This window comes from Citrus sinensis, chromosome 9 (assembly GCF_022201045.2).
Source record: "Citrus sinensis cultivar Valencia sweet orange chromosome 9, DVS_A1.0, whole genome shotgun sequence".
In the NCBI taxonomy this organism is placed as follows: Eukaryota; Viridiplantae; Streptophyta; class Magnoliopsida; order Sapindales; family Rutaceae; genus Citrus; species Citrus sinensis.
In genome coordinates, this window is record NC_068564.1 from 8,200,340 (window position 1) to 8,216,686 (window position 16,347).

At 33.6% G+C, this 16,347-nt stretch overlaps 1 protein-coding gene across 1 annotated transcript; it reads left to right on the forward strand.

The window, feature by feature from the left end:
• The first annotated feature begins 13,197 nt into the window (after positions 1–13,197).
• LOC102619449 (agamous-like MADS-box protein AGL61) lies at positions 13,198–13,761 on the forward strand. Its single transcript, XM_006489934.2, has one exon. It carries the CDS (start codon positions 13,198–13,200, stop codon positions 13,759–13,761), a length of 564 nt encoding a protein of 187 aa, XP_006489997.2.
• The last annotated feature ends 2,586 nt before the right edge of the window (positions 13,762–16,347 follow it).

The following is a 16,347-nucleotide window of genomic DNA, read 5'->3' on the forward strand; positions in this document are numbered from 1 at the left end:
AATCTTGGTAAATTTGACCCAAAATCTGATGTTGGTATTTTTCTTGGTTATTCAAATTCAAGCAAAGCTTATAGAGTCTATAACAAAAGAACTTTAGTTGTGGAGGAATCTATGCATGTCACATTTGATGAGTCTAACCCCTCCTCTACGGAGAAAGTCGTTGTTGATGATGATGCAGGAGAACAAGAACAAGAAGAAGAAGCATCAAATGACAATCAAGAGGATGCACCACATGGAATTCAAGAGGAACATCATGAAGAACCAAATGTGGAGCAAAATGAAGGTACTTCTCAAACACTCCCCAAGGAGTGGAGGTATGTCTCTTCTCACCCTAAAGATGTAATTTTAGGAGATCCCTTACGAGATATTACAACTAGATCATCACTTAGAAATACTTGTGAGCATAATGCATTCATCTCTCAAATTGAACCAAAATCCTTTGAGGATGCAGAAAATGATGAATCTTGGATTATGGCAATGTAAGAGGAGTTAAATCAATTTGAAAGAAACAATGTGTGGGAATTAGTTCCTAAACCTGAACATCAATCTGTAATAGGTACTAAATGGGTGTTTAGAAATAAGATGGATGAATCCGGTGTGGTTGTAAGAAACAAAGCTAGATTAGTGGCTCAAGGTTACAACCAAGAGGAAGTGATCGATTTTGATGAAACTTTTGCACCTGTAGCAAGGTTAGAATCCATTAGGATGTTGTTAGCATATGCATGTCATAAGGATTTTATTTTATATCAAATGGATGTCAAGAGTGCTTTCTTAAATGGTTATATTTTGGAGGAAGTTTATGTGAAACAACCTCCTGGTTTTGAAAATGAAAAATTTTCAAATTATGTTTATAAGTTGCTTAAAGCCTTGTATGGATTAAAACAAGCACCTAGAGCATGGTATGATAAACTTAAAAATTTCTTGCTAGAAAATGACTTCTCTATGGGTAAAGCAGATACTACTCTATTTGTTAAGCATAAGAACCAAGATATACTTATTGTTCAAATTTATGTTGATGATATTATTTTTGGTTCTACTAATGAGTTGTTGTGTAAAGAATTTTCATCATGTATGAGCAAAGAATTTGAGATGAGTATGATGGGAGAGTTGAAATACTTCCTTGGACTTCAAATCAAACAAAACGAGGAAGGAATTTTCATAAATCAAGCCAAGTACGTAAAGGATCTACTCAAACGATTCGGCATTGATGATTCAAAGACCAAGAATACACCAATGAACACAACAACCAAGCTGGACAAAGATGAAAAAGGTAAAGAAGTGGATATCAAAATGTATCGAGGTATGATCGGATCCCTACTTTATTTGACTGCAAGTAGACCCGATATCATGTTTAGTGTATGTTTGTGTGCAAGATTTCAGTCATGTCCCAAGGAATCTCATTTGCTCGCTGTTAAAAGAATTTTCCGTTATTTGAGTGGAACCATAGATATTGGCCTTTGGTATCGTAGGGGAACTCATATAGATTTAACATGTTTTTCGGATGCGGATTTTGTTGGTTATAAAGTGGACAGAAAGAGCACTAGTGGAACTTGCTATATTCTAGGACACTCTCTTGTTTCATGGTTTAGCAAGAAACAAAATTCTGTCGCACTGTCAACTACCGAGGCTGAATATATAGCTGCCGGAAGTTGTTGTGCACAAGCACTTTGGATGAAACAAACACTTAGAGATTATGGCATTAATCTTGAACAAATTCCTATTAAGTGTGATAATACTAGTGCTATAAACCTTTCAAAGAATCCCATTCAACACTCTCGAACCAAGCATATAGAAATAAGACATCATTTCTTGAGAGATCATGTTCAAAAGGGAGATATTGCATTAGAGTTTATTTCCACGGAAAAACAACTTGCCGATATTTTCACAAAACCGCTTTGCGAAGAACAATTTTCAAAAATTCGGCATGAACTTGGGATGATGAAATTTTTGCATTAACATCTCTATTCATGCTATTGAGTGTACTGAATTGATTGATTACTATTTATGAAATGCTTGAGCTTGGTAGACAATTGATGCATTTGCATTGATAACTCTTGATTATATGAATTGATTGGTTGAAAACATGTCCATGAATCATGCATTAAATTGGCTCATAAAATATTTTCAGATCAATTAAATGATCTTGGAATATATTATTTGCTGGCCAAAAATTAAATTAAATGTGCGAAATTACAGATAAAATAAACGGTTAGCCGTTTCCTATCAACGGATCACCGTTTAATTCCAGAAACGTGATTATGTGTCTGTCCGTTTACCCTTTCACCGTTTGCCACAATCGGTGAACCATTTTTCAACAGAGAGTCCTCTAACAGTTACTCCTTAGCCGTTAAGCGTTTAGACTTTCACCGTTTCCCTTTCTTCAGCCCCTGGAAGTTACCCTTTAACCGTTTAAATAAACGGTTGACCGTTTATTTAAATACTGTTCAAAGGTTTTCTTCTCCTTCTCCAGTTACCCTTTCACCGTTTCCACCATTGTTGCGCAGCCGAAGGTTTCTTTGTCCTCAAATCCTCATTTTTCTTGCTTTCCTTGCCAAATCAAACCTTCAAAATAATTTCTTATCTCCTTTAGAACAATTCTACGGATTCAAAACTTCAAATCGAGCCCAAAATTCAAAAATCCCAAATCTAAACCCTAACTGTCGAGGGTCGGGTTTCTTCGTTCTTAATCCGATTTCCACCTTTCTTCAACCAAATTGAACATCCTACTCACATCCTCTACTCTTTCTTAAACCTTTTATCGATTTACTTTCGTCCCATCACATCTCTCTTGCATTTTCAACTCTTCATTACGTGTTTCCATGGCTGAACCCTCTCGGAGAAATCCCAAGCGTAAATCTATGCCTCCAAGGAATCCCATACCACCTCGGGAGGTCTTTGAATTTTCAAGGATTCACTTCCCCACACCTTCCTTGGCCAAACGGTTCGAAGATCGCTTCGATGGTCGAAAGGTACTTGATTCTTTTTTTGTTGATATTGATGATTTCCGCAACTTAGTTGTTTGTGGTAGAAGCATTAGGGATATGCTTCAGCCTTGGGAGGCTGCCATTGACCTTGATGACCGGGTCTATCCAAATTTAGTGTGAGTCTTTTACTCCAATATGGAAATCTCCGATACTCGCCCAAATAGGATAGTCACTCAAGTCGGCCGTGTACCCATAGAATTTGATGATGCGGACTTAGCTGACTTTCTAGGTATCTCTTGTGAGGGGCTTGACATTTACACCTCTAGGAAAGCCCTCTCCTTTGATATTTTTTCTCATACTCATGGCGTCCGTAATATATGTCGTCGTAGAGACTTATCGGATGAGATTTGTATGCTTCCGTTTCGGTCTCAACTTTTACCTCTCCAAGTTCGTATTCTTCACTCTATTTTACAGCACATAGTGACTCCTAAGAAGGGTCACTCGGATGAGGTTACGAGGTTGGACGTTGCCCTATTGGATAGTCTTCTTACAGACCGTCCCATTAATCTCGGGTATATTATTTTGCGACATATGTTGAGTACTCTAGCGGTCAACCACCGCTTGCTTCCTTATGGCAGTATCATCACTAAAATACTGCGACGCTTTGAGGTGCCACTTCTTGATACTGGACATATGGAGACTCGACGGATTGGTCCCGAGGCCATGACCAGTATCGGATTCTCTAGGAAGAATGGAGTGTGGATAAAGACAAGCAACTCAAAAAACCGGGATACCTTGATTGCTGCAGAGGACGATCGGATGCTCAATGATATCTATCCTCTCGATCAGCTTCCTGACTTTAGATTAGGAGCTCTTCCTCATCCTCCGCGTCGCCATTTTGTACCTCGGCCTCCTGCTGATTCTGACCCTGAGGAGCATGCGATAGATACTGACATTCCCTCCTCTTCCGAGCTGCCTCCTGCTCCTGAGCCTTCTGCTGTTCCCGAGCAGCCATCTGCCTCTATGCCGCCTCCAGCTCCAGTTCAGCCCCCTGCTTCAGACGCAGTGCAACAGCTGATCACTGATATTCAGCGGATTTCGAAGCGCCAGCAGCTGATTCTTGATCGGTTGGACACTATTTCCCGTGACCACCAACAGCTGCGTTCTGACTTTCAAATCTTCCAGCGGCAGAGCCTTGATCAGCAGCTTGAGCTTATTGCTGGACAGCGCACTGTTCTCAACTATTTCGGCTATGATCTGGGGAGCACATCTTCTCCGCCTCTGTAGTTTCTGAGCTTTGTTTTCGCACATATATTTTACATTTTGGTTGCTAGCATTTTTATTTTTTTTGGATTTTGATGCATATGTGTGTGATGTTCTTGATGATTAGATGATTGATGATTTGTGATTGACTGATTGTTGGATATTGTAGAATTGGTTTATTTGTGGATCTTGGAGTGTTGGTATGTTTGTGGATATTGAAGTGTTATTTTGTTTTGTTCATGGAGTTGTTGGCTTGTTGAAAGAAGAAGTTGATGTTAATCTATTTTTGGAAGTGCTTTATCTCATTTTGTACTAGTGGTTTTGATCATTTTTAAGGGGAAACTCTGCCAAAATTTTTGCTTACCAAAACCGGGAAACTTCTTTACCGGATTTGCGTTTTTCTTATTCTCTCTTTTCTTTTTGATGATGAAGGGGGAGATAATTATGGTTTTTAAGATGGATTTAAAATGGGGAGATTTAAAGCAAAAATCTTTTTATTGAACATTTCTCAATTTGGCCATACAGTTAGGGGGAGCTAAACATTAATTAGAATTTATCATCATCAAAAAGGGGGAGATTGTTAACATAAATATGTTAATAATATTGATTTTGATGATAACAAATTTTAAATGTATTTTGATAAAAATATTGGAGCTTTTTCTAAATAAACGAAAGTCTTGATAATCATTCCATTCATTCTTTCATAAAAGATGGATCTTCGTATTCAAAAATGATTCTCTGAAAAATCTGTTTTAAAGTGTGATTCTGGAAATAAACGGTGAACCGTTTATTTAAAACGGTTAACCGATTAAAGGCAGAGAGCAACACATTTCCTAAACCTCTAACCGTTTACGAAAAACAGAAAATACAAAAGATGGGAAGGTTACTGGAAATTAACGGTAAACTGTTTTCTTTTAAACGGTTAACCGATTAGCACCAGAGAGCAAGATATTGCCTAAGCTCTAGCCGTTTATGTTTAACGGAAAACACCAAAGATGGGAAGGCTGCTGGAACTTAACGGTGAACCGTTTATTTTAATCGGTTAATCGATAACGTCCAGAATTGAAGGTTATCCTCCTCTGGCATTGATTAACGAAAACTGATAAGGCTAAATTGTTGTGCAGGTTACTGGAGCCAAACGGCAAACCGTTTATTTTAAACGGTTAACCGATAATATCCAGAATCGTTACTTCACGCAAGTCCTTAACCGTTTAGTGTAAACGGATAACCAATGTTTATCTAGCAGGTCTCTGGAAGTTAACGGCGAAAGGTTAATCCTAAACGGTAAACCGTTTATTTGAAATTTGGCCCAACGGTAACTTTGACCAACCGAAACGGTTAACCGTTTATGGTTAACTGCGAACCGTTTTCTGTCCGACAGTTTGTAACGGCTAGATTTTCAGCTCCAAATATAAATAAGCTCATTCAAATTCAAAGAAGGCTGATTACAACACGACCATTTGAGCAAATATTCGAGAATACAATCTTCATAGAGCTTAGAACACTTTCTTGCTTCATCTATTCACATATTAAGCATCATTGTGTAATCTTATATATTGTGAGAGGCAAAACTGTTTGTAATCTTTTACTTTGAGTGATTGTAAGTGTTGGGATGCACTTGGGTTAAGAGATTGGGGATAATCTCTTGTTGTAAAGGTCCATTGACACCTTAGAAGTCAAGTGTAAGCATTTGAAGCCTTGGAAGTAAAGTGTCTTTATTGACAAGAGTGATATAGAAAGGTGGGAGAGATTAAATCGCATGTGTATTACGATCATGAAGAAGGCCATTTCAGAAGCATTCAGAGATTTAATGTCTGAAAATGAAACTACAGCTAAGCTACTCCTTACAGAACTTAAACAGAGATTTGTTAAGAACGAAAAGGCTAAAATAAATAACGCTCTTGACAAGCCTAATTTCAATAACGTATAAGCGCAAGGACAAGGGCAAGAAAAAGAATAAAAATAAGAAAGTTACAGATATAGCAACTCAAAAGAAACAACAAAAGAAATCGGATGATCCAGAAGCCACTAGTTGTTTCTTTTGGCGAAGCTAAAGAGCATGGTTTGGTTTATTCTGAGGTTAATTTAACTACGGTACCTAGACAAAAGTGGTGAATAGATTCTGGTGCAGCCGCTCACATTAGCGTGTCTATGCAGGTTTGCTTGAATTGCCGAAAGCCCAATGATGGTGAAAAATACATCTATGTGGATAATGGATGCACAATAGCATAAGAACTGATCATTGTTAGGTTGCATATAGATATAAGATATCCAGCAAGCGATAGCTGAGGATGCATGAGGGATTTTGCCCAATGTTGTAGTAAATGTTGTGGCAACGGGTTCTTAATTGGAAAAATAGTCAAAACCATTAAGTGAGTTTAATCACTCAACTACTCCTTTTTTATTGATTGCATCTTCGTGTTTGATTTTAGATTTCCTTTATTGCATTTTTAATTTAGTTAGTTTATTAGTTTCTTTAATTATTTTATTTTAATTTAATCTAAATTGTACTATCAGAATTACTGTAGCAAATCTGATAACATCAATCCCTGTGGAGACGATCTTTAATATTTATCATTATATTACTTGTTGTGTACACTTGCACATTGACATCTATAACATTAGAATTCACACACCAACAGAGAATAGAGAGACCTGTATCTGATGAAATTCTCGACCCCTTAGATTTCACAGATTTTGACATCTGTGTTGGCTGTATCAAGGGGAAACAAACTAATACAAGGAGATTTAAAGCCAACAGGACTTTGAATGTCTTAGAACTTATACATATAGACATTTGTGGGCCATTTTCTTTGGCTGCTTGGAATGATCAATAATATTTTATGATGTTCATAGACGATTTTTCTAGATATGGCTATATATTTCCCCTCCATGAAAAGTTACAGTCGTTGGATATGTTCAAAAATTTTAAAACTGAAATTGAGAACCAACTCGACAAAAGAATCAAAAGCATCAAATCTGACCGTGGTGGTGAATACTATGGCAGATATGATGGTTCAGGTAAACAAAGTCCAGGATCGTTTGCTAAATTTCTAGAGGAATGCGGTATCGTCCTATAGTATACTATGCCAGCTTTACCCACTATGAATGATGTTGCTTAAAGGACACTTAAGGACATGGTGAGGAGTATGATTTGTCATTCTATCTTACCAAAATCACTCTGAGGAAAAGTGCTTAAGACTGCAGCATATATCCTCAATAGAGTTCCAATTAAAACGACTACCAAAATCCCTTACGAGCTTTGGACAGGCAAGAAGTCTAGTCTAAAGCACCTACGTGTTTGGGTTATCTAGTTGAGGCAAGGCCTTATAGGCCTAATGAGAAGAAACTGGACTCAAGGATGGTAAGTTGCTATTTTATTAGATACTTAGAATGATTCGTGGGTATAAGCTTTATGATCCCACGATTAAGTCAATTTTCGAGGGGGGAAATGATCAGTTCTTTGAGGATGTCGGGTTTGCAAGAGGAGATACGGCTAGAGACTTTGCCTTTGAAGAGGAATATGTTCATATTCCTATAAGTGTTATTGGCATTGATTAGGGTCTCACTCTTGACTTTGTTCGCTACATAATAGATCAAGACAATGTTGGAGAATTCCTCATACAAGAAGTTGTTCCAGAAAAATAAACTCTACCGCCTCAAGAATCTATGCCATTAAGCAAATCTACTAGAGAAAAGAGAAGTCCATTTCCAGAGGACTACATTGTATTTCTCCATAAACATGAGGTTGGCATCAGCGTGATGGAAGATGATACGATCAATTTCCGTCAAGTCATGGAAAGTTCTAATTGTTAGAAGTGGATTGATGCCATGAATGAGGAGATGAATTCCATAAAGAATAATGATGTATGAGATCTTATCTCATTGCCAGAATGTGCGAATTCTATGGGTTACAAATGAATATTTAAGACCAAGAGGGATTCAAAAGGCAAAGTGGAGAGGCACAAGGCACGTCTTGTCGCAAAGGGCTTTACGCAGAAAGAAAGCATTGAGTATAAAAAGACTTTCTCTATTGTTTCTTCGGAAGACTCTTTCAGGATTATAATGGCATTGGTAGCGTATTTCGATCTTGAGTTACATCAGATGGATGTAAAGACGACATTTCTCAATGGTGATATTGATGAGACGATCTAGATGGTGCAATCAGAAAACTTTGTGTCCGAAGACCCAAAAAATATGGTTTGCAAACTTAAGAAATCCATTTATAGGCTCAAACAAGCATCTCGACAATGGTATTTCAAGTTTTTTCAAGTGATCATCTCATTTGTTTTCCAAACTGGAAGGCCAACCACACAATCCTAGAGAGCAATTCAGCGTTATGGATTCAGGTACGCTTCCGCATAATTTTGCATTTGATTTTTTGTGATACAACATGAATATTTCTAGGTTATAGGTGATGGTTTTTACCAAAAGTTTTCTTATTATAACACATGCAACTTAAGTTAGCAAGAAACGATGGCTCGCTAACTCTGAAAACATATGCGTTGTTGTCCACTTTTATACGACATTTTGGTCTCTAACTTTAACTCTGAACGTCTTATCGGGTCTTCAAGTTCGTGTCCAAGTCTCTCTTTTCTTTCTACATTGAACTACTGACAATGGTGTTAGGGAAATTAAATCATTATTGGCAAAGGAATTCCACTTAAAAGGATTATTTTTTACTTTAATTTACTGTTTAAATAATCTGATCACTAGTTTTATTTATTTATTTTTGTCTACATGAAAATAAATTAAATCAGAAAATAAATATTTTATTTTCTTCACAAAAAAAAAATCATTTTTCTTCCTCTCTCTCATTTCTCAAATCCAATGAATTAAGATACGATCCTAATTACAACAATTTTGATCTTTTAAAAAAATCAGACCACGAGTTTTTAGAAATAGTCTATGGTTAGCACAACATGAAAATGATATTATTTGAAATTAATTTAAGAACGATTAGTTGATGACAACTAAAAACCTTTTTAATAATTACGGGAGTGAGAGTGAGACTAATTAGGTAACATATATTAAAATACCTTCCAATATTTACTAAGTAATAATCCACATAGAGAAGTAATTAAGGAAACAAATATTATTAAGCATTTAAATCTCACTTGCTCATATTTAGGTGTCCAAAATAAGGGTGGCAATATTTCAATCTCACTGTTTTTGTAAGTCTATCCCAAATCTAGAAAATAATTACAACACAGTCACATTATTTTAAGAAAATTCAAGTGAAGAAGAAGTTTGAAGAATCAATACTTTATAACCATTTTATTTTTTTTTTTGTAACTAAGATTTTTATTATTATTATGCTTAACCATTAAAGTTGCTTTAACATAAATTTAATTTGACTATTTTACTCTTATAAGGGTAAGTTCCATGTCACCCAAAAATTACTTCAATAACTTTTTTATTTTATAAAAATTATTTATTTCTAAATGCTTTATTAATCCTATTAGTATGATTATTGATCTTCAATTGAACTAACTAAAAAACTTAACTTTTTCCGAATCAATTTTCTTATTCTTTGATTAATTCATTAAGTAAAATTAACTTTTTAGATATGACAGAGAAAAATTTCCCGTTGATTGTACATTTCTTAGCATTGTGCAGTAAAAAAAATGTTGTTCTCTTGTTATTCATTAACTAGGAAAATTTTAATTAATTTATCTTTAACATGCTTCAATTCGTAATCTTAAGCGCTTCCTTTAGTAATCTTTAAAAGAACATAATTTTGCTTACTTCCTTTAGTAATCTTTAAAAGAACATAATTTTGCTTACATTTATATATGTATGCATACATGCACGCGTGTACATACTGGCATGTATCTTACGCCCTTTCCCCTAAAAATATTTTAATATTTTCCTTGAACCTCGTTCAAGCTTCAACATTACAAGTAGGAAAATAATTTTTTTTTCAATTGAAAATAGTGTAATTGGATTCACTTTTGTGTGAACGTCTAGGAATTTAGATTGATTAGGTTTTAACATGAAAAATTATGATTACGAAGCTAAACCGACATCATGCATATCCATAAAGCTAGCCAAGGCCAATCATGTCAAGTTTCCCTTTATTTTCATTCTTTGTTATACAACAAACATTAGCTAGTTCTTTTATTTGTGTTTTACTTTGGTTCTATTAATATATATATTTTTTAATTTTCCTATTCTAATGAAGTAACTAGCCACGGTTTGAAGGTGACACTAATGGTTAGTGATCGATCAGTTTTCAACTCATCGTGCCACTTTTGTGGCATCAATGTGTAGTTCTAGAAATTTTGAATTTAATATTATTAATTATATTGTCGTTCAGCAACTTTTGGGCGGCTTGTTGCTATTTTGCCGGTAACAGTCTCATTGCCGTGGAAAACAATAAATCTTGTCGTCGTCAGTCATTTAGCCATCATCGGCAATAATAACAGAGCCATCAGAGCCATTAGCATGTTGATGATGTCACAGTATTTCCTTTAAAAAATTTTATGATACTATTAATTGTTTTTTAGTAATAATATATTTTATTATTTACCGATAGATAATTAATTAATTAAAATTATTTGTATTTAGTTCATATTTGATATGACTTATCTAATATCCAAAAGTACTTATTTATTTTTAAAAGATCATTTCAAAATTTTTAGAGCTATTTTGTTGTATTTTGAGCACAACTTTTAGACAATAGTTATTTTTACAAATAAGTTTTTTTTTTCTCTAGTAGGAAGTATTTAAATTTAAGGCTCCGTTTGGTACGGTTTTTAAGTAGAGCTTATTTGAATATAGTTTTAGTTAATAAAGTTTTTATAAATAGAGATTTTGCACAAAAAGTTTTGATTGTTTGGTTGTCAATAAGAGTTTTTATTAAAATTTATGAAATTACTAAATAGCCAAGTTTTTTAAAGTTATGTTATGAAAAGAATCAAAAAAAGATTGTTAAATAAGTAGATGATATTTTATATATTTTAACATTTAAAAAAAATTCAACCTCTACTCCTAAAAGCTCAAATTTTGAGTTTTTGCTAATAGAGGCAAAATAGTTTATTTAAACTTCAAAAGTTCTACTAGAAAAATAACCAAACAATAACAAAAACTATGATAAAAGCTTATGAGATTAAATAAGCACTTATTAGCATTAAATAAGTCATATCAAACAGTCACTAAGACTTTTTGGAACTAGAGCTTATAGAAATGTTTTAAAGAGTTAAGTTGTGTAAAGTACCCTCTACTTAGTTCATTTCTTTCATAACCTAACTTTCAGGAAACTTTTTTAATTAAAATAATTTTATAATTATTTATAAAGCTCTCATTAACAACTAAACAACTATAACTCTCGTCGTATTTATTGTCTCTCCACTAGGATTCTTGGCTCAAGTATCTATTCAATTAATGAAGTATACAAGGGAGCTCCTTAGACTTTTCCATATATAGAACCTGCCACAACTTCTTTGTACAAACTATTTTATACGAACATATGTGATATAAAAGTATTAGTTGGATGAAAACACTACATGACTCATATAATTATTTTTAGGGAAATTATCAGTCATATAATCTTAAATGACACCAGTATCAAATGTGCTACAACATTTTTCAAGTGTATCACTCGTATACCCTAAGTTGACAAAACACTTCTGTCGTCCACCAATCCGTTAACTGTCGTTTGCAAGTGCTGACATCATAAGGGTAATCTAGTCTTTTAAAAAAAATGATATTTCATATGATATATATTGATAAAAATGACATGTCATCACATTTATCGGATAATTGTTAATAATTGCTAAAAAAGAAAGCTACTTTCCTACTCAATATACTTCTCCAAAATTTAACCTAAATTTTTGAAGATCTACTCCTCCAAGTTCCAACTGAAATTGTTTATGGCATAATATGTATAATTGTAAATAATATGTTATTAATAATTTTTTTATGGTATAATATGAATATTTTTTACGGATAATTTTTAATAATATGTACCATTAATAATTCATATGTTTTTAATAAAAAAATGTATTGTTCATAACAAAATAAAAAAATTTGTATATTGAAAATTTACGTTAATTTTTAGGGTAAATTTATCTTTTTACCTCATTTTGAGTTTCAAGGGCGAAATAGTCAATTTACCACAATTCTATTAACTTTCTAACAGAAGTTAACGGATTGGTGGACGACAGAAGTGTTTTGTCAACTTAGGGTATACGAGTGATACACTTGAAAAGTGTTGTAACACGTTTGATAAGAGTATCATTTAAGGGTATATGACTGATAATTTCTCTTATTTTATTATTTTCTATTTTATTCAATCAATATTATTATGCCACTTTAGTTTATGTACAAAATTATTTGTACAGAAAGCTTATGATTCTAGCATTACTATTAGTAAAATAACGATACATCCAATACGATCTCCCTAAGTTTTCGGTGAATAAAATCTTATTTTCATGAATTGGTTTTACATTTTAGCAAATTTGAGGATAGATAATTAGTATAGACTCGAATAACATTTTAATTTACAAAAATATCAGATATACGTTTAAAAATTTAGCCTTTTTTGTTGCACATAATATAGCACTATTACCAAAATAAAGCTCGATGAATTAATTGGTCTTGGCTAACATTTCCAGAATGAATCTAATTTCTTTTTTATGAAGACAGTGGAAATTCCGGTGTTTTCATGTTTATGGTCATTTTTTGGATGAATTTATAAAAGGAAAGACACAAAGAATTAGTAAGGTCATGAATCTATATATCAACTCTAAGTTGTTACCTTACCATATTTTCTTTATAATTGTTAATGAATTAAATTTTTCAGAGTTTAAGATATTTCATTTAGTAACTTTACACCCATGTATTAAATATGGCAAGAATTAACTTAGCACAGATAAATTCTTGGCCTTATACTAATTAATTCCACGCGCGTTTCCTCTTATAAATTCATCACAAAATGATCATAATAAAACAGAGAAAAATCATTGTTCATTGAAAAAGAAATAAGCCAAATATATTGATTCTGTAAATGGCAGCCAAGAAAACCAGAGGGAGACAAAAGATTGAAATGAAGAAGATAGAGAATGAGGATGATAGAATGATAACTTTCTCAAAACGTAGATCAGGTATCTACAAGAAGGCCAGTGAGCTTGTCACTCTCACTGGAGCTGAGATAGGAATTGTGGTTTTCTCGCCGTCTGGGAAGCCTTTCTCATTTGGGCATCCCTCCCTGGAAGCTGTTGCTAACCGCTTCCTGGGGTCGAGCCAGGAGCATCCGAATGACAACACTCATCCGTTGGTTGAGGCTCACCGCCGGGTGAGAATCAATGAACTGAATCAGCAGCATAATGAGCTGCTACGCCAGGTGGATGAGGAAAAGGCACGGGAGAAGATCTTGAAGCAGAATAGGAAGGGGAGAGAGACTCAGCCACATTGGTGGGAAACTCCAGTTGACGAGCTCAACCATCAGGAGCTGCTTCAAATGGATGCAGCAATTGATGATCTGCACAAAACTTTTCTTGCCAAACTAAATGAAAAGACTGCTGCTGCCTCTTCCTCCATAGCACTTCCTATGTGTTTTCGTCATAAATAATGTATCTCATTTTCCTTTAAATTTGGCATTTGTCTATAGAAAATCTGATGAAGCTACAAGTCCAAATGATTGACTTGAAAATGCAAAAATGCTACCGACCGTAAATGCCTAGGATACAATTTCAGAATGCAACTTATTTTATTCCCAAAACTAGGATATAATTTGATGAAATTAATCTGTTAATTCACACAAGTAATGAACTGATTAATTCATACAAGTAATGAACTGATTGTTGGTCTATCATTTGCAGTGGTATTATCAGCTAGACAATCTAGCGCAACATGAGAATACTATTATTTGAAACAAATTTAAAAAAGATTAATTGATGACAACAAAAAGCCATAATCATTTATGGCTACATTTATGTCGTATATAAACCCGACTATGCAATTACATCATCCTACTAGCTATTTAAACCATAATCATTATACCAAGTCGATAAATATACTCCCGAAAACAAGTGAATCATTCTAAATATGTTTGAAATTCCTCAATTTGAGATTTGATGAAGAAGAAAGGTAAGGGATTTAGTGGACAATAAAAAAGATACATAAATATATAATCTTGGATGGAAATGAAAAACCCTACCCACTAACCATTAACCCCCGCCCCAAAGAATTTTTACTCAAACTCACGTAATCGCGTATAAAGTGATTTCATGGCCAATTGGCCCATGAGGCATTTGGTTCCAAATAATTATTTGTGATACATAGGAAATAATAGATCTTCTAACTTAACATCTTAATACAAAATTCACAACCATTCATATAAATTTGAAATACATATAAATAATTTAATCTAGTAATGGTTAAAAATGGAGATTATCTTGCAGTGGCAATTATCGTATAGTTATTCACCTGCTGATACATAGAGACAATTGATGTCAAGCACTGAAAAAGAATAATTTCGGAGTGATTCATTTGTCCGAGTTTTTTAGCCACATCAACGATTGTTGGTCTATCATTTGCAGTGGTATTATCAGCTAGACAATCTAGCGCAACATGAGAATACTATTATTTGAAACAAATTTAAAAAAGATTAATTGATGACAACAAAAAGCCATGAAGTTTTAGTAAGTACAGACGTTCAAGAGTAGGTGTGAGACTAATTAGGTAACAAATTTAAAAAATTCCAATATTGGCAATATATATATATATATTTAAATGTTTGCATTTGTCAGTAGGTGTTTCAAATTAAAATGAGGGCATTTTTTAGTTGGGTCCTTGTTTTTCGGAAAGAACTTAAAATCCATAAAAGTTTTAAAAATGTATTATTTATGTAATACCCAAAAATCAAGTGAGCAATTATTAGAATTATTTTGATTATATTGTTGTGATTATTGATTTACTTTCTTAGTTGATTTTTTTATTACGTTATTATTGTTGTTGTTGCTATTTGTTACTATATTAATAGTAGTGTTATTATTAATAATGTATTACTGCTTGGACATTTCGGTATCGGCCGAGGATTGTCATTGGGCCAAGTTTTATTTGTTTTATGTGCAGTTTACCCAAGCCCGCTAGCAAAATAACTAATTATAAATAGTAAAAGAAAACGAGAGCTCGCCCCTCTGCGTCGGCCGTTTGAGATTGGAGAGAGACGGGGAAAAGAATTTTCTTGGCTTTTATCATTGAAGTACAAAAATTATTGGGTAATTGTGGAGGCGCTTAAGGTATGGATTTCTATGACATTGAGGGCTAGTCAGTAACTTCTACTGCTATTAAAAAGGAAATATCAAGATGTTTAAGATTATGGGAAATAGTTCCTTAATTATATATATATATATATATGATGATATTGATGGGAGCTCAATTTTGATGTTAGGTTATGATGGTTAGTTTACTAGGTTAAGTTTATTGTTGTAACGACCTAGAGGTAAATAAATGAGACTCTAGACTACGATCATGGCGAATATATACATTTGTGTATCACTTTATCCATTTGCATAATCAATGTATGAAAGATTTTTCTTTAATACTAATGCTGCAATGATCTGTGGGAAAAATTACCCATTCTTTTTTTTTTTATCTGGTGCACTTGAGTTGCCATTCTTAACAAAATGAAGTTTTATATATTTCAGCTTGAGCTGATTTCTTCACGGCAAACTTGTTATTGAGTGCTCGTTCATTTATATCGTTATGAAGGGTATGCAAGACATTTTAGGAGATGTAATCATTTTTTAATAATGTAAAGTTTATAATTTCTTACTTTCTAATATTTTGTGTTTATTTTTAAGTGAACATTTCCTTTATCACTTTCAGGTGTCTATTGTGTTTGTAAGATTTGTTGGTTTTGTTCGACAGTTTTACTGGCGCTGCTGGATATTTTGTGTTTGCTAGATGTTGTTGGCTATGGGCGATGCGTGGGATGTTGCTAGGTGCTAGTGATTTACTTTTAGTATATCAGTTTTATGGTTTGATGAGCAATTTATTTTGTGTAATGGATCATCAGTTTAGGTACTTTTTAGCAAATTTTTTTTAGCACATAATATTTATTTTGGTACTTTAATTTTTGGTTATAGTTGATGGTTGAATTTGACAGAACTATTTGTGAGCAATGCAATGGTTTGCTATATTTATATTAAAT

Coding starts and splice junctions, on each gene's coding strand:
- LOC102619449 (XM_006489934.2), top strand. CDS start 13,198: ATGGCAGCCAAGAAAACCAGAGGGAGACAAAAGATTGAAATGAAGAAG.